At 39.6% G+C, this 19,996-nt stretch overlaps 1 protein-coding gene across 1 annotated transcript in view; it reads right to left on the bottom strand.

Moving 5' to 3' along the window:
• DSCAM (DS cell adhesion molecule) overlaps positions 1 to 19,996 on the bottom strand; it is a 443,556-nt gene that overhangs the window by 188,644 nt on the left and 234,916 nt on the right. Inside the window, exon 5 of the mRNA XM_050891759.1 lies at positions 5,442 to 5,588. Coding sequence (XP_050747716.1) covers positions 5,442 to 5,588 — 147 coding nt within the window. The remainder of the gene's footprint in view (positions 1 to 5,441; positions 5,589 to 19,996) is intronic.

Here is a 19,996-nt window from a genome sequence, read left to right as displayed (position 1 = left end):
TTGCTACTGTGACTCAGCCATCAGTCTGTAATATCTCAGTAGTGGTGGCTGGGATCCAGCAGCATGTACTACTGAAGCATCTCATGACTACTTGGAAATCCTCTCACTGGATTTTTTCCAGGTGGCAACCATTTCTCTGGTCATCCTTCATGTCCCCTATCAGAGGAATGGAGAGCCAGAAATGTGTTGCCTTAACAATTATTACTGTTATCCCTGCACTACTTGACTAGAATGAAGCCAACACATTCTCCATGCTTCTCAGTGGTCTGAAGGCTTTGAATTAAAGGAGCGATTTATTCCCTTGTCAGGAGAGAAATGAGCAAAGACACAGGCATTTCTATCTGCAGTCTAACTGACAGACGAGCCTTTTCTTCTTCTCTGGAAAAAGAACTTAACATGACAAGACCAACTTCCAGCTTAATACTCCAACTTTCTGTGCTAAACTTACTAAGAAAAGCAGCTCTCAGACCAACACACTTGTGTAGCACCTGGCATATATTTATGTATCTCACAGAAGTCTGGCAGAGTGCCATCACCAGAGGTGCATGTACCCCACCAGAAATAGTACTCTGTGATTTCGGCTTTTTAAGTTTGAAAACTTTTGGAGGAAGAGGCTGATGTGATTTACAGTTTTGTGCAGCATGCAGCATAGTGGAAGCCCATCCTGGAGCCATTGCAACACAAATACTAAAGAATAAATCAGCAAATATTCATCTAAGTATTTTCTCACCACATGCACCCACTTTGCTAAGACTTCCTTCTCACAAAGAAACTCCACATGCTGATCAACTCCTTTTACTCCTATCTGACACACCGACCTCTTTTTGAGTATATCTACATCATAGTTGCGTGGGTGTAGGTGTGATAGCAACCTTTTTGACATTTTCAAGTGGCCTTTGACTTAGCTAGCTCAGGTACTGCTCACAGGGCAGCTGCAGCAGGTTCCTGTTAGGAGCTGGAGAGATTAAAGGAGCAGTTCATGCTGAATTCAAGCTACTCAAGGGATAGTATAATCAGTACCTGAGCTAGTTAGTTTAAAACTAGCTTAGATATATCTTCATGAACTGCAGCCACACCTGGGAGGGTACACTTGACAGCAAATAGCTAGAGGCACTATGCAAGTTATACTATCAATCCAGAAACTGGATTAGTTTCTGGATTAGTTTCTTAGCCCAAATGGCCTAAGTAAATTTTATGTGAATATCTAGATAAAATCCTAAATGCCAAGTTCAATGAAAGATGACCACAGAGGTTTTTCTGCTCTCTAGGTGCCAGCAAAAAGTTGAGCCACTGAAGGCAAAACCACATTCAGTTTACAGCAACTTACTGTCTGTCTCATTAGAAATGTGTCAGCCAGTAGTTAAACAAACGATTTTGCATGCATCAGGAGCCTCAAGGTCCTTATTTGGCATCAAGATGGGTTATATTTTTGAGCTTGCCATGCTGTTTATGTCTGGCTTAGTGAAAGCACAATCTGCCAGGATGCTATTGGGAAGGCCAATGTCAATTTGACTAATTGATTAGCCAGCTCCTTTCTCGCCTTTTGGGTCATCAGGCATCTATGTTTCCAGTGCATAGATTCTTTTGTGCAGCCTGAGGAATTAACTCAGTAAAAATGTAAGCATGCAAGAAATTACAGCTCTGGCTCTTAGGAAGGTCACATCTACAGGAAATCAATGTCTTCAATTGAAAGTAATAATTAAATAATAAAAAAGCAGAACTGACTTTTAAAGGTATTGTCTGTGCATGCCTACTCAAAACTCAGAGTAGCTTCGTATCTTCTCCATATGCTTTTAACTTCAAAAGACTTTGTGAAAGATATATGTGGTCCCATTTGCAAACAGTTAATACAAAAATACAAAGTACTGCATGGACTTCGAAACAGGATAGGGGCCACCAGGGGAGGAATTAAAGTAATGGTAAGGAAAAGTTGTGGCTAGAAAACATCACACACTGACAGTCTCCTTGTTTGCTGCAGAGAACCGCATGTGGTTCGATGCTGGGCCCAGGCAAAGTGCAAAACCACCTCAGACAACAAGCTGATGGCAACAGCAAAGGAGCCACTGCCCTCCTGCCCCCATGCCTGGGCAGAAGCCCAGTGAGGCGGGCTGCCCCCAGGAGCTGGGGGCTACAGCAGCAGATGCCATGGGAGGCACAGCCCCCTTCTGCAGCTACCATTCCTCACCCTTCAAGAACAGCACACCATTCCCTGGGTCCTCTATCCCAGGTTCACTTTGCTTCACTTTTTCCCTTCTCAAACTGAGCCTTGGCAGGAGCAGCCCAGCCTGGAGTCCCATCCGCGGAACAGCTAAACTGGGATTTGCCTACGTACTTGAGAAGCCTTCAGCTGGTTCTTATAGAGGAGGTATTTAAAATATATTCAGGGATACACAAAATATGATACCAGTGACCTGCTTTCTTGCACTCTGTACTTATATATTTAAATGGATGGTAAAAACATCTGTTTGGGATGTCCCTGGAACAGACTCCTATTTAGAGCTCCTACACTGCATATATCCCAGTTAAGGGGGGGGGAAAAAAAGAAAAGAAAAGAAAAGAAAAGAAAAGAAAAGAAAAAAAGCACAAAAGAAATCCCAGGGTTCATTTGCAATCATCTGTAATGAGGCAAATAGCAAAGTAACATAACCCAATTCCAATATGTGGTACAGACTCTTTTGAATGATTATTTTACTATGCTTTAACAGTCAGCTGCAAATGACTTCTGGCAAGGACAATGGCAGAAAAATTGAGGCAAAATATTGTTCTAAAATATTCTACTTTGGATCTTCTTTGAAGGACAAAGCAAGAAACTCATTATGCTTTCAAAATCATAAGGATTTTTTGGAGAGTGGGGGTTAAAAAACGTAAGGATTTTGGGAGCTGGGATTCATGGCTGGACAAAATTATTTTTTAAAAAGCATGCTATAATGGGCATTAGAGGAATATTCTGTAGCATGTTAATGGCCTTGGTTTTAATTTTGTTTAGAAAGGCTATATGATTTCAAGATGTTCTTACTCCAAATGAAATTTGGAACTTTGCTTTGGCCATAGGCATACTAATTATTCACGTATGTATTTGCTATTGTATGTACGTTACCTTTCTCACTCTTTCAAACAAATATGAAGCTTAACTTGTATTAAAAATGTGGCCAAGAGACTATGATCAATATCCACCACAAACTATTTCATCCCCAAATAAGCAAACAATGTTCACGGATGTAAAAGGCAAGCAAAAATGTAGGTCTCATGCAAGCAGACCTTTTATAACTATGTTCATGGATTCTCTGATCTCAGTTCTTAAAGGACTCACTATTTTAAAATAAAAATTCCAGTAAAGAAAAAAGAAAACCTGTTAGAGAAATATTGAGACAAACTCTGCCCATAATTGCTGCACTTGTTCAGTAGACTAACAGGACTGGAAATCAGAGCCCACTATAGATCTAATACAGAATAATTAACCCCATTGAATTAAAAAAGCCAGCTATTGCACACAGGCAAAAATTCCTATTTTGATTTGGTCTGTGGAGGAGAATAGAAAAGGGAACTCCAGACAGAGCACTTCTTTTAGGGTGATTGTCCTCAATTACAAAGAAGACAGAGCTTTCATTTTTCCCCTTTTGTTCAGCAAAATAACTAGAAATTTTCCTGTGGTAACCAAGATACAAGCCTGATTTTATTTACGTTACCACTGGCTCAGCCTTAGCATGATTTCATACGGAAGCAGACCATATTATGGAGCCAGCTAGAAGGATAGGACCCTGCCTATCCTTATAAGACCAAAGCAGGCAGATTATTGCGCAGGAAAACTACTTCTTCATCTGGCTGGGAAAAGCAGAGGCAAGAGTTTTACCCACAGGGGACACATCAAAGGAAGAAACTCCTGCATCTGACTGGTAAGTGATTCTAACCTGAACAATCACACTATTTTTTTTATCATTAGCATATTTAAGTACTGACTTGTGTGTTCAGAGGGCTCCAGAATCCTTCAGCAATGACCATTTTGGAGGAGGGCAGGAAGTATGTTACTGATGCAAAACCTTGCACCCACCTCTGTCTCCCCTAGGGCTCTCCAACAGAGGGGTGGAGAGCTGAGACCTAATCACTAGATTTTTTTTTTTTTTTTGACAAAAAGACCAAAAGACAAGAGGACAAGGTCAAAACTGACTGTGAGATTGTGAAGGTCACCATACCCTGACTGATCTTTAGGGCAACTTAGTAACAGTGAAAAGGAGAAAAAGCTCTGTGGGGCTTTCAGTGGGATGGTGGGCATCTCTTCTGTAAGGCAAGGATACAGGGAGAAAGAAGACAGAGTTTGGGATACAGTCTTAGCTAACTCTATGGATGTGGGAATATAATTGCAGATTTGCTCACATGCAAACACAGGGTACAGTTACAGGCACCCAGCAAATGAAGGCGAGGAAGGGGAGATGGAGAAGAGCTAATCCTATACAGAGATGTCTGAGAGCAAGTTCCAAACCCAGGCCTGGGGTCTGCTCCTCCTTCTCACCTCACCCACAACAGGCACCTCCTCTTACTGAGACAAAATGGGGAGAAGGTGGGATTGGAGCAGCACCGTACTGACAGCCCTACGTGTTTGGTGTGTGTGGGAGGGGAACCCGACAGTCCATCACAACAATCAGGACATGATTCGCAATTACAAGGAAAAGTTAAAATACCCCATCTACCTTCTCATTTTCCTACCTGCTGCACAAGGTCATTTGCCCTGGGACTCTGAGCTCTGCCCATGGACAGCCACCAGCTAACCCTCCTGTCTGCCTGCAGCTCCCTGGGTGGACTGCAACAGGTCATGTACCCCTTCTGGCTGGAGATCTGTCCTGGAAGCAGGTGAACACAGTTTTCCCCAGGGAAGGAGTGTGATGAATGAAAAGGAAGGCTGAAATGCATCTCAGCTAACCTGAGACTCTTGCAGTGGAAATACCTACAGCTGAGCTAAATGTCCTGAACTCCTGCTATGGTTAACAGAGAGAAACAGGCACCACGGGGCAATTCATCTCACCCGAAAGTGGACAGCTGAAGTAGGTCAGATACACTATCCCTAAAAGTGTTCCTCTCCTTTGGCTACAAAGGGAAGTTAAGGCGACTAGAGACTTTCACTGCGCAAGTCTACTTTTAATGGGATGAATCCTGCCCACAGTCCTCTTATAAAGTACTCTAAACCTACTAAAAATCACTGTACTAAATGCCAGTGCACCCTACAGACTCTCTGGAAATATCCAACAGGAGGTGAAAAACAGAAAAAAGGATTTTAAAATGGGACATTTTATTTTGCAGCAGCAGCTCACAGCTCACCACTTCTACCTTCCATTTGACAGACGACTTGGTTGTTAGTGCATACGGGTACAAGAACGTGCCTTGCCAGTTCAGCACACTAGAGAGAGGCATACACAATACTTAATTTAACATGATATATAAAGGAGCACCTGATACAAAAAGTCTTGCACTGTTGCTTTGTCGTGTTTCTCCAGTGTATCTGTGCCTTGTGATACATCGGTAGTTGTACAGTCCATCTTCATTCTGTACGTCTAAAATATACAAGGCTCCCGTGGATGTGATGAGAAATCTAGGTCCTGAAAGACACAAGAATTTGCAGTGTTTAAAATATCTGCAGGTTGTTACCGTGTTCTGCTTGCTCACACTGGGGGATGGACGACACAGGCTGGAGGGTCCTGAAGGTTTTATTTGCCAGAGTCTAGAAGCTGCCAATTATAAGTTTACAAATTACTCACTGCAAATGCATATAAAGATATTAATTCATGTGCACTTCTTATAAAAAAGGTAGAGATCTGTAAGGAAAATGTGAGGAATGAAGGAAAGAAATGTGCCATGGTCTATATCACTATCAACAAAAAAAATCCAAGAGGCATCTGAAATAAAATACAGGGTAAAGAACCAATGCAGAATTTAATCCAGTTTAATTCAATATTGTTGACTGATATGATGGCAATTCACCAGCAGAGCTGTACATGTTAGAAAGACGGTCTGGGACAGCATGCATAATTAAACAATATTAGCCAAAATGGCCTTTGTTGTCCAGATACACCAGAAAATTGAGAAAAAAAAAGATCATAAAAAGTAAAACTAAAGGGATCAGTGAAAGCAAGAGAAACTCACAAAAGGAGGAAGTTTTTACCCCAAGAATATGGGACGTATTTGCTAAAGGATGGGGGCCATAAGAGCCAGTGCACAGCCTTGCTCCAGAGCCTGCTTCAGGTGCAACAGGAAAACAAGGACAGCAAAACCAGCCTTGCTGATGTTGCCTACGCCGCTGACCCCAGAGAAGTTGTACTCACCTGCGCTAGCTGCAAGCGAAACAGCACGAGTGTCAGGAACCGTCCCACCCCACCCCGTCCGTGTTTCCTGCGGGTTAATGCACCCCAGGCCTCAGCAGGACAGGCTGAGCTCTCTGCAGCTCAGTACTTCCACAGCCAGGCTACTGGCAGAAGATGAGTTAACGCATTATCTGATCTGCTGTGGACTTTTTTTTTTTTTTAATAATATTGCAGTCTGTGTTTAGAGAAGCACAATGTAAACAGGTAGACAGACTCTGTGTCTAAAAGGGCTTAAATAAACAGCACAGGATGTGTTATCTAATATCCAAAGATTTTTTTATTTTAATTCTACACAGAAAGGTTTATTTCAGGAAGAAAATTAAGTCCAGCAAAGTGACTATCCCCTAAAACTGAACAAGACTGACGTGTTCATGGTCAGCATTTCTCCCAGTGTTCATTCAAATTGAAAATAATATAGTTGAAATTCTCTTCAAATACATAGTTTTTATTATTAACTCTAGAATATGTGGAAAATGTCATGGTACCTATGTACACATGTGCAGTTTTGATCATTTGACACCTGCACAAATGCCTCTGTTCTGTTGTAAATGCATGTTCTATAAGCAAGGACACAAAAAAGCTAACATCTACATGATACATGTTTACTCTAAAGCTTTTCCTATATTACAATAAATGGAAGTAATGTGGTTAGAATGCATTGCAAACTTGGGCCTCACCTGGCCACTCTTTCCATTTAAAAAATACTGCAGTCTAAGCTATGTATGCCTTTTTAAAACTTTTACACTGAAGAAGATGTTAATATCTTTTCTTTTTCATAGCTGCCATTTTTTCTCTAGTAGCTGGTAGCTCTTACAATATACACAACTGTACCTATGTATTATAAAATATACCTGGCTCCCAAATTAGGGGAGAGAATACACAAAGATGAAACCCATTATGAACTAATATTCAGTAATATGCAGTAAGAAATATTTCCTTTTCTTCAGAGCTCTATTTGAGCAATGACTTTTTAATAATTAAGTGTAGTCAGGGTGCTTGCTCACAAATGCATCAGTGGGAAAGCAATCCAGCAGAGAAAAGACAGAAAGGAAATGGTATCATTACAGAGGACAATATCCTTTAAACCACAATCTAAAAGAAATTGGAAAAAAAAAATTAAGAACCATTTAATGTCACAGGACAGGACTGACCCTTAGAGCAGAGAATACTGAATAAAGCAACATCAGCCCACCTCTCTCATCCTTGTATGCATACTGAATTATAAAATAACCACAATGGTGACTTATCTTGGCTGACCCTGTTCTCCTGAAAGTCAAGGCACAAGCATGGAAGCAGTTAGGTCACAACTTTGGAAAAGCATAAACCACACATATCCTTCTGAAGTACCTTGTTTGTTCAAATAACATGTGCCATTACTAAGAGAAGTACATTAACAAAATAAATCCCCGCAATGGAGGCATAGAAGATGTTGAGCTACTTGCCTGCTACGTAAGGAGAAGAGCTGGGCAAGGGAAGGTGTGAAGGAGGAGAGAGGACTGGATGGCAAGAGCACTCTCCTCAGCCATGAGCAACACCATATTCCAGCCTAGAGGGGTTTACAGGCTAGGGAGGTTCCTCTTTAGACAGAGGCCATATTGACTTCATATGCCTCTGAAAATTTAATTGCTCGCATACAGAAGGCTTGTGTTTCAACGCAAACTACTTATGAACAGATGTACGGTTGAGTATAGTAGGAAAAGCATCTGAATAGGTAATATTTCAGTTTCACAGCCAGGTGTCTGAAATAGGGCAGTGAAAAGGTTACATGAAAAAAGCAAAGCTATCTTGTGTCTTATATATTAATACGTTAGTTGTCATGTTTAGAGGAAATTATATAGACAGTTAATAAGAATAAGTTAAACCAATAAAATATTCTTCTCAATTACTAGTAAGTTATTTATTTGCTAGTCACAAAATAGCTTGGCTTGACCAAACATTCTAATGAGGTTTTCTACAAATACCAGGCAGCAAACAGCTACCTACTAGCAACCAGAAAGCCTGGTTTGCAAGCATGCAATTAGCTAGTGAACCCCTTTAACATAATCACACGATTGTTCTTTAGCTGCTGTCAGTCATACAGCCCAGCTCCAAAGCCACAGCAAGGGGAATCCTACCACCTCTTAGGGAGGCAGGCTCATAGTGATTCACACAGAAGAAGTACTTCCTGTTGGTCAGAGAATACTTTTTTTTTTTTGGTTGATCCTCACACTGTAACCCCGAGATATAATGTAATGTCCTATGCTGAGTATTTCTTCCTTTTCCTTTCACAGACCCCAATTACTCAGACATAAACACTTGTCCCATTCCACCCTATCTCCTCATCGCATAGGTACTCAACATCTGTACCCTTTAACAAGGTTTACCTTTAGCCCTAACTCTAGGTTAGAAGGATATTTAGAATTTTGGTGTGAAAACCATGGGCTGTTTGACTTCTGTGTCACATGCAGATTCTGCACTACTGAAATATTCACAAAGCAAATCTACCTTTGCCAAGAAATATGTTATAAAGGCCTACAGGTAATTAAAGCACAGTTGTCTCCATTAGTCTGCAGGCAGCACAAAATGACAGCTTCAGGAGATGAGAATCACATTTAAGGACTTTACTTGGGGTTAATGATAGGTATGCAGCAAAGGCAATCTCTTCTTCCTTCTGTTTCCAGCTCTGTGAGCATTAACCAGCTCTGTATTTCAGACAGCACAGCCAGTTCAGACGTGTGCTTGCCCACAGAATGCCACTCGGCTGGCAGGACTGCCAGGCTGCTGAACCAGCACTGTGTATACCATGCAGACAGGTCCTCTGCAGCCCGATCAAGACTTAGATTAGACTTTTCAAGCTGGGATGTAACTCTGTGTGGTGGTTAACCCCAGCCAGCAACTAAGCACCACACAGCCGCTCACTCAGTCCTCCCCCCTCCCAGTGGGATGGGGAGGAGAATCGGGAAAAAAGGTAAAACTCGTGGATTGAGGTAAGAATGGTTTAATAACTAAAGTAAAATATAATACTAACAACAATAATAATAATTAAATATAATAATAATAATAATAGTAATGAAAAGGAATATAACAAAAAAAAAAGGAAAAGCAAAAAAAAGAAAAAAAAAAGAAATAAAACTCAAGGAAAAAAAAAACAGTGATGCACAATGCAATTGCTCACCACCTGTTGACTGATGCCCAAGCAGCAATCCACACCCCCCCCCCGGCCAACTACCCCCAGTTTATATACTGGGCATGACATTCGATGGTATGGAATACCCCTTTGGCTAGTTCAGGTCAGCTGCCCCAGCTCTGCTCCCTCCCAGCTTCCTGCACACCTGCTTGCTGGCAGAGCATGGGAAACTGAAAAGTCCTTGGCTTAAGGTAAGCGCTCCTTAGCAACAACTAAAACATCAGAGTGTTATCAACATGATTCTCACACTAAATCCAAAACACAGCACTGTACCAGCTACTAAGAAGAGAGTTAACTCTATCCCAGCCGAAACCAGGACACTCCGTACCAGGGTAGACGTTGGTGGAGACGCTGCTCAGCTGCTATCACATCACAGGACCAGGAACACATAAAAAGGTGCTAATGGGATGGTTGTGACCATTTTGGTCCCTCCAGTAAATCTGCACATGATGTGCATTTGTGTCAAGCAAGTGGAACCTAAACAGCTGAGAGGCAGAAATGTGCTCCTTGTGCAATGGCTTCATGTAGCTTTCTTTTTCTGGGATCCAATTTCACCTTTGCTAAATATACACAGTTCCATTTCTACAAAGAGTCACACTGTTGGACACTACTAGTATGCACAAGTTTAAGATCATACAAATGTGTGCAAAGTTTAAAAATTAATTCCTTTCTCTATGCTTTTCTAAAGCTCTCACTATTTTCAGATCCTCTGCACAATTTTGAGATATGGTCTATACAGGCCATCATTAATAATTAAATTTGTCTCTCTTCTTAGGATAAGCATGAAGCAACTGTCACAGAAATTAAGTTAGAAGATCAAATTCAGAGCTTCCCTTAAAACTGCCGAAAGCTCACTTCCTCAGTATTTCTACCTTGTACACATTATTGCTGCTAATACATGTTCTGGAGTCGAAACTGGGGAAACGTGGAGTGGCTACTGCCAGGCTGAGGAATATGTATAGATTTGTGGGCTATTTCCAGATCCCATAGTACTGACTTACATTTGCAAATGAAGCCTTCCCTCTTCAGTTCCGGAAGCGAGTTTCTTCAGATGCAGTTATACATCTGGGTCAATGAGAGTGGGTACACTTATTAAAAGCCTGCCACTTAATAAAAGAGGTTTGTAAAAGCTGTGCAGAGCCAAGAAATTGTTCAGTGTTATCTTGCTATGTTTTCTGGAGAAGTTATGAACATACTTGAGCTATCTAACACTGCTTAGATCATCTTCCCATTGGAAATTACTCAGGCAATCGTATAATAAAACCTTCACTTAAAGCATTATCTAGAGATTTTTGCCTCACCCTCTTTAAAGATAACTAAAAGTAAATAATTATTGCCACACAGCAGATGTTATCCCACAGTATACATTTCTCACCAACACACATTGTGTATAATTGCAGGGCTAAAGCTTTTCCTTTTCCTCTCTTCTTCTTAATATATTTTGCATACTTATGTAATGCTTTAATAACGAACCCTTCCTTCCACTGTAAAAACACAAGACAGAAAAGATGACAGAGAAATAAAAGGGGAAATGCGTGTAATTTCTGTCATCTTCTAAACAGAGAGCATTTTCATTAAAACCGACAGGCTGTCAGCTGTGACAAAGCCAGTGGTGAGTGTTCTGCCTTCTGTACTTCAAAAAGTGTTTAGAAATGCACCAGGATGGGGATCGACAAGCTCTTACTGCCCTGTTGATCTAGGGGAGTGCTTTCTTCTTGAGGCGCATTTAATTTAATCGCTCTTGCTTTGCTGTAACAAAGTCTAATTTTTTTTACTCACTTACTTAATATGCCAAATAGGGATTTTTTTAAATGGAACATCCTTTCAGATAAACTGGAGCTTTTTGTTTGTTTGGCTGTTAGCAGACTTCAAGGGAGGAAGGCAGAGAAGCCTCCTTCACAACAATTAAAAAGAACACTGTCAAAATATAGCTTATAATTCCCATTTATTATTCCTCCTCAGTAATGTTTGTATTAATGCCTTGAAAACTTGATAATAGTAATTTCAGCATCTGATTTTCAGAGACATTGAAAGCTTACATCTTTTTTGGCTTCAATGCTTAGTGCCTTTGAAAACCTGGTCCAATACCTGTAGTATGTATTTCATTCAAAGAGTTCAAAGGATGTTAGGAACCCTTACTATCTTTTGCCTTGGTGAGGTGGGCGAGCATAGTAACATATTACTATTTAAAATTTAAATGCTTTTCAGAGAAGCTTACTGAGATATGTGGATCGATGTACACAAGTCAGTGGAAAAACAGGGACTGGAACCCATAATTCTTTCTCCAACATCTCATCTGTCATTAATACATAACTTTGTCTTACTGCGAGACTGAAAAAAAAATGTATAGATCCAAGGACTAGAAAGACCATTAGAGTCATTTATTTTCACCTTTCATGCTTCACCCAATAACTCCTGCACCAAGTCCATATCTGGAAGTTAAGCTATAGCTTTTTTAAAAAGACATTAGTCATGATTAAAGATTTCTTGTAAGCGGAGAGCATGTGATACCCCTGGGTAAATTATTCCAATGGTTAATTATTCTCACTTTTGAAAGTTAGTGTATTGTTTGTGGTCTATCTGGCTTTGACCCCAGCTATTGGATCTTACTGTGCCTTCATTAAAGATTTCCTCTGCAGTCAGAAATCTTCTGCCCATTTAAGTACTTACAGAACATGAGGAAATTACCTCTTAAACCATCTTTCTCCTTAATTAGTTATACAGATTGAACTTCCTAAATCATTTACTGTGAATTATTCATATCTTAAAATATTCCTGTAGTTTTTGCCCAACACCTTAACAACTTTTTGAAGTTCTTTTTCGAGTTTGGATCATGCACAGAAGTTCAGTAATGGTTCTGGTAATAGTGAACGCAAAATGTCACCACTCTCCTCTATACAAATCTTCCTTCCACTTACGCATCCAGGAATTACGGTAGTCCTCTTATCAATGCTAACTTGCTTCAGTTATTCACTGAAAATTGTGATCTCCTTTTCAGAGTCATGGACGCAGAGAATAGTTTTCCCCCATTCTGTAGATGCAACCTATTGTCCGTCTGTCTTGACACTAGAATTGGCTGTATGAAAAACTACATGTTCAAATCAGACCTCTTTATCACACAATCCAATCTCCCTACGCAGCTCACCAAGCCATCTCATCATTTGCCATTACACCAACGTTTGAACAGTTTGCATACTTTATCAACATGTCTTTCCTTAACTAAATTTCATTCATTAATTGAAACTTTACATTTATGTCTTCATCTGAGATATAACCAACCCACTTGATTTGAAGATACGTATTTCAAAGTAGTAAGACCCTGAAGAGAACAAACAGGGAAGAGGGGGAGGAAACTGGGCTGTACCTAGGCTTGACCAACCTGAACTAAGGGCCCCAAATCCCATGACATTTTAGAAACACACCCTTCATTTTACTATCTGCTGACTAGTGCCCTAAATAACCTAGTGCCTTCATTAAAGTTGAGCTGCATTAGCAAATCATGTGTTCATTTCTCTAAGTGAGAAGAGGTCACATTAACAATTATGAAATTGCTTTTATGTAAGGTTTTTAATGCTTTCCATTAGACTGTATAATATCAGAGATTAAAATAAAATTTTACAGGTCTGAGTAATAAGTTAAAATAATTCTGTTTAGGTTTCCTATGTGAAATTGTTCTCATCTATAATTCATAAGAAAATGTGAACACTTTCCTGTTGAATTACTGCATAATATTCTTGTATGAAAATGTGAATATTTTAAAACTGTAACATTAATTATTCTTTTATCATGCCCTTTTCCCCCAGCATGCTGATAGTCTTTAAATAGGGGTAATGCTATCCTCAAAATGGTTTAAAAAATCATATTTTATTTTCACTTTGTTGGAAACCCATCTAATGGCATTACGTTATTGCAGTCTAAATTGGGTTGATAGAAATTAAGAGAACAGATGGCTGTTCTAATCATGTGCCAAATGATAATATAGAACAAATAAACTTTTATCAGCTGTACTTGTCACCTCCGCTGGATAGAACTGCTTCTGCTAAGCAAGTTTCTAGTGTGACCTGTGCACGCAAGGGGAGGAATCTCCCCACAGAGCCAAAGTAGAGAGTAACCGATAACTCAGTTTTATAGCACTGCTACAACATCATTCTCAAAGCAAAACAATCTGCTCCTCTGGGCATGGAAAATGTGCTAGAAGCAGCCGTGCTTAAACTGTGCCCTGAAGTCACAGTCCTGTGAACGCTTTTGATACACAAACCAAAGATTAGATGAGGGAAGAGAGGTGTGTAGGGAAAGAGCGAGGTAAGGGTTTCACTTTACCAAGCACCACTCACATAATGTACTCAACCTACATGAGACACCTGGGGTGCTGCTCACAGTAGGTGGTGCAAATGGTCAAAACATGACTATACTCCCCTGAGCAGCACAACCTCCCCCCCAGAGATGTAGGCAAGCTCACAGGCCCTGCTAGCAGACCTTACGGAGGATAAAACTGATTTTTTTAGCTCCTCATATTCCCTCAGCTCTGGGGTCTACAAATTGCACCTCTGGAGTGTGTTGCCTACTGCCCCTTTCCCTGTCTGGGACACAACCTGCAGCTGACTTCTGGGAGAACAGGAGCAGGAGGGAAGCCACAGCACTGCCCTACCACCCAAGGGCAATGAACTTCCTTAATCAATTACAATGAAATTAGCCCTCCCTTGTGTTACCACCTCCACCGTTCAGGCACAGCTGTTGAAGAACCAAATTCTTATGTGCATTACATGGCCTGGTCTTTGTCTCTCATAGATCTGCGTGTTGATAACTGGAGAGGCCACCATGAGCGTGACTCAGTTTCTGGGAGAAAAATTCAGTGGCAAAGCTTCTCAAGCACCACCATAGTATGATGTTACTCATGAGGAATTAAGGTCTTTGATATTCCCATTTTTTCCTGACACAAGGAAAGAAATAAGCATAAAAGCCATAGGAAATGGTTGTCTGAGGCAAAGGAGGCTGCTGCCGTATTTGATCTATTGTTCCAGGCTCCTCAAAGCTCACAGAGATGTATCTCTATCATAAGACTGAGCTTGCAGGTCTGAAGTTTTCTTCAGTTCCACAGCAGCCAGAGTTTTCCCTTTTCCTTCTGTTTGGTTGTTGTTTTTTTTTTTCCCCCAGAATTAAATTTGAGAATTTATAAAACAAGCCAAGCAGCCTCACATGAGGTATTTTTCTGTTTTATGTAGGCACATAATCTGTTTTGAGTTCAATAAAAAATAACTGAGGTTATCTCTCTGCAAAGAGTTAAGGACATTTATAAACATTTCCAATCCTATGGCCTGACATGGTTCCAGTTGTAACATAGATGGATTCTTAACTATGCAAAATGTATGTAGAACTGATAGCTCAAAACTAAGACAGTTTTTTTCTTACACCATCACTCTTTACCCCTCTCACCTCCTCTACCTCCATCAGGTCCCTCCTCAAGAAACATCTATTTTGGTGGCAGCTCAGTCTGAATCAGGGTACACAAGTGAACCTGTTACGGATCAGTCCCCCTGCCCCTTGGCCAGCGGAGGTCAGAGCTGCTCAGAGTGTGGGAGGTCCAATTCAACTATCGTCACCATCTCTCTAAAAGGCCAGGAAAGGAAAGGAGCAAGGTCATGAAATATTTTCCACTTGATCCTTGAAAGCAGAAAAGCTTAAAGAGAAAAACATTTAACGTAGAATTGCTATTATTTTGGCACCTATATCTCTAAGGAATATTAGGGACCGACCATGGCTTTCTGCATCTCTCCAAAGAAAAGAGATTTAGAGAAATCTAGATACTGTGGTGTTTACTTCTCCATTCCGAAATGGCTTACTGTCTCTTATAACTTGAGATTTTGCCATAGCTATAGTTTCCAAATTTCCCTTAATGTTTTGCATGCAATATTACTAGCTAAGACAACAAACCTGCCTATTTCTTGCATATAGAACCATAAGGTGAATAAAATAGAGAAAGGGAGAAAGAAACAAAGAGAAAGAAAAAAGAAAGCAAAAAAGAGAAAGACAGAAAGGGGAAGGAGGGAGGGAGGGAAATGAAGCTCCAGTTTTGGCTTTATAAATTGAGCTGAGAGAGATTATCTGCTGAGTCAATTACAGCTTTACCATAGGAACAGGAGTTGTGGTACTGTGTTGGGTTCACATTCAGACAGGATGAGGCCTGAACACAATGCTCAAAAATCAAACAGGTCCTGAAAGCTGGTGGTATCTGTATTCATGGTTTTAGCTGCTTTAAATTCAGCTGTAACATGAGTTCATTTGTGTTTCAGTAATCACAGAATAAAGAAAGACATATAAGCATTAGTGCTATTATATGCGCAGTGCTATCATTTTCTGAATAAGTTTGGATACCAGGATAATGGCCATTCTGAAAACCAGATTGTTAGACAAATTACACAAATCAGAACACATTTCATTGCCCCCTCCATGTTTCTGAGACTGCAAAAATGCATTTCGTGCCAATTGCCCATACCAATTCCACTTCTATTACGTATGCAGTATTCAAGTTTTATGAAGGAGGAATAAACATGCTCTTTTTTTAAAAGCATAAATAGGTGCAGGGCTGTATTTCTGTGTACACAGACTAGGTTATGTTAATTGTTACTACTTTATGATTGAATAGTATAAACGTGACTGATCACATAATGTTTATATTTAATTGTTCACCCTATTAATCTTTTACGAATATATTAGGCATGAGCAGCTACAGTTCTCTACCCACTGTTGTTAACTGTCAGTCCTCCAGCATATTAAATAAAACTGCCATAATCTTTAATACCGAAGTTTTAGATGATTTGAGTCCTTGCACACGTTGCTGAAGAAGCTGCTTTCCTTATTACAGCTAGAAAGAAAGCAGATAATTTTAAATCACTAGCTAGTTTTAGGGGCTCTAGTTAAAGAGGATTCGGCTTCGCCCATGGTATATGGAGGTGTCTGGAGGATTAAAATTTCTTCTCTCAGGCTTTTGCTGGTGCATCCCAGGTAAATAAGTAGCCTGGAGCTGACCAGTGGCTTAGCACAGATAAACTTATGCTTTATTCTTTACAACATCAAGGAACATAACCCATCTCTCCTTCTATCTGCATGTAAATTTAAACACAAGCTTGTTAAGTAGAGGGAGAACCTCCATCTCCTCTGGCCTGAACAGCAGTTGGTTTATGTCACCATCATCAAATGTGCACCTTAATAGTTTATAGCTTTGAAGTCATTGTATATGCAGAATATGTAGTTATAGACAATACGATCAGAATAAATCACAGCCTCGCATACACAGAATTACAAGTGCCACCAGCAGCAGAATTCTTTTGACTAACTGCAAATAATCAATATTATGCTACATTAATTAGAGCAGCTGCAGCTCTGTGGCCCCACATGTTTAACCACATTTATTCTGCAGGTAACTGCGAAGGTAATGAAGCATCTCAACATGAAGGAACAGTTTTATGAGAAATTTAGAACAGTACCCAATTCCCTTCATGAAAAAATCTATTCAAAGATTCACATCAAAGACATCTGAGCATTCAGAATTTTTATTTAAGGTATATGCAGTAACTAATAGACAAAGCCTCATGTGGTACATTCTAGTGTAGTATTTTCACCTAATGACTTATTTTGAGAGTGTAAAATTAGGGAAACCTAAACAGGTTAATTTGGTTTTAGGGTAATGACTTGGGAAGGAGTTATTGTCTTTCTCACTCAATTTCAAAAAGTAAACTTATGTCGTTTGGATAAAAAATATTCAAAATATTCACTGTGGGAGGAAGTAGCTCCACTAGGAATTAGAGCTAAGTTGAATAATTTCCCCTGGAGACTCTCGGCCAGTCCCCTGGGGGCAGAGTCCAGTGTTCAGTGAATAATTTTTAAAAGGAAGAAAAAAGCAATTAATGATGTACATTGCTATCTTTTTGAACAAGACAATAGTGTTAAGTCTATGGAGTCACTTTTCAACAGCTCTTTAAAAATCAATATTTTTTAAAATTTCCCCTACCATTAGCTGCGTACTACTTTTCCTCTAGAAACTTGCCCTCTTTCATGCAAACTGATTTCCAGTCTGAATGTACTCAGCTATGGAATATCATGGGAACCTACTTCTGTCACTGGTTTACCCTTCCACACAACACAGGTGAGGTACAGAGCTCCATTTCATACATTTTGTGGTTTTAACTTCTTTTCAGCTCTGACTACCACTCATACACTTACCATTTTTTAAAAATAGTCTCCTGACAAGGTAGTCCCATCTTTTAGGACTCAATATGCATTTTCCTCAGTATAGAAACATATAGAACCTTCATTGGGTTCCTATACAGCATAGCATCAGAATAATTGATGAAGCCATGTTTTAAACAGAAGAGACAGAGCATCAGGATGACAGTAGTGAGAGCAGAAGTATGTAAAGACTGTTCTGTACTATATAATGAAACAAAAGAACTCCTGCGGACCCTGATCCAATGAAATTGTCCAATAAAGGAATGTTAGAAAAATAACAACTAAGTATTATACAAGATAAGTCACATGTATAACCAACTTCGCTGCAAGAAAAAAACCCACACACTGATTTTAAACTGAAATAGGTGCAAGCAATTCCTGAGAATCTAATTGCAGACTGTATTGCATCAGCATACGGAGATTTAGCATAGCATGCATGCAGACTTCACTTTTTGTGGGTTACAAAGTTTTATAATTCTTACAACATTTCAATAATCAGACACGCTTTGAATGTGAGTTATATTATAATGTTGTAAGTAGATATGGTTATCACACTATTTATTTTCTGTGCTTTGTCAAGTTAGGCTCTTTGCTGACATCTTTGGCAAACTAACTTTTTAACAATAAAAAAAGTTCAGTAAATATAACTTTTCAGCATGGATTAAATTAACACTGTGATTTATGCTGAGAATTAACTCAAGATTATGGGGTATTTCAATCCAACTTAATTTCGAAGATATATGTGAGATAAAACTAGGAAGGATGTACAGTTCCAGACCTTCTCATAACGATTACTTTGTTTCTGTACTCTTACTTTCCTTAGACTGGCAGCACAAAGAAAAATATCATTATAAGCACAACAAGCATCATTCCTTTAGAATACATGTAAGTATTTTAGGGTTTTTTATTGCCTTCTCTGAACTGGTCAGAGAATCATGACTTGGAAGCCTGTCCAGATATCAGGAACATTATGCAAATATGCCCAAATACATTTCTCAGGTAATTTTCATCATTTGCCTATTTTTATTTGATTGGGAAATTGAGGCACAGTAAAGCTAATTGATTTGCCTAACCTTATCTTGCATGTTTGTGGCAGATTTGGGAATCCTGTATCCCGGTTCTGGACTTTGAGCATAAAAGCATCCTTTCTTACTCCTCATTTTACATGCTGTGCCTGAAGACCTACCAGATACTATTCAACCCTTTATGTAGGTGCACAACAAGGACACAGTTTGAATATGTAAAGCTCTGTGTATGAGCTAAATGTTACTACTATTCTACTATTTCAATTGTCAGAGTGTTCGCAAGCATGCTGTACCTGTTTTGTTTGCACTGCTGCTCATTTTGTATGAAGACCTCAGAATAAATTATTTTGAAAATATAGCTTTGGCCAGACTAATGTTTCAGGTAAGCCTGTGTTAAACATTCTTCCGCTTTTCCTGAGCTTTTCCTGCACTTAAAGATACAATTAGTTCTACAAATGATGAAAAGCATCTATTATGTTAACCCTTACAGCTGTTTTAGGGTTGCATGGCACCATTTATTAAGCAACGAGAGCCACTATAATGTGTTTTCTTGTATCTTTTAAATGATGAATGTTAAGAAAACAGAGGTGTCTTAAAATAAACTACTGCAAACTCATATTCTAAATATTAGACTTTAGGCTGCAAGTCACACAAAGCATTTTTTCCACTTCTAAAACTTATTTTTGAAGAAGCATAGCACTAGATTAAAAAAACCCCAACAAAATAAAAATGTCAAAGCAGACAGAGACCAGCACTGCCTGGACCCTAAACAGTGTTCCTGAGCAGTCATTCTCTCTTTCTTTATCTCCACTGGCCATTAAAGAACATGTTGAGTCACAGAGTGACCTTGCTTGTCGGCATCATACCACATTAGCACAGATGGCCTTGACCATGCTACTAACATTATACATGAAGATCTATATAATTGACATTTCTTGCGTTCCCAGAAAATGCAAGCAGTATAAAGTTGCCTAAACAGGATTGACCTGACAGAAATGCCTACACATGTACAGCACGTTCAGTCCATCCAAGATGTGCAGAGTCTAAAGCGCATACCTTGCACCGATGATCGGTGCAGTACAACTGTTGTAGCGTACACAGTGTAAAAGTCAGACACATCCATGACCTCTTGCACAACTGTAGATGTAGAACAACAACAGCCAACTGCACGCACGGAATTTGTCTTTAAAGGATTAGCACATGGGGATAAAATACACCTTTAAGTAGAG

Source organism: Gymnogyps californianus, chromosome 1 (genome assembly GCF_018139145.2).
Source record: "Gymnogyps californianus isolate 813 chromosome 1, ASM1813914v2, whole genome shotgun sequence".
In the NCBI taxonomy this organism is placed as follows: Eukaryota; Metazoa; Chordata; class Aves; order Accipitriformes; family Cathartidae; genus Gymnogyps; species Gymnogyps californianus.
Note: the sequence above shows the minus strand (reverse complement) of the source record. Positions and strands in the feature narration are given on the sequence as shown.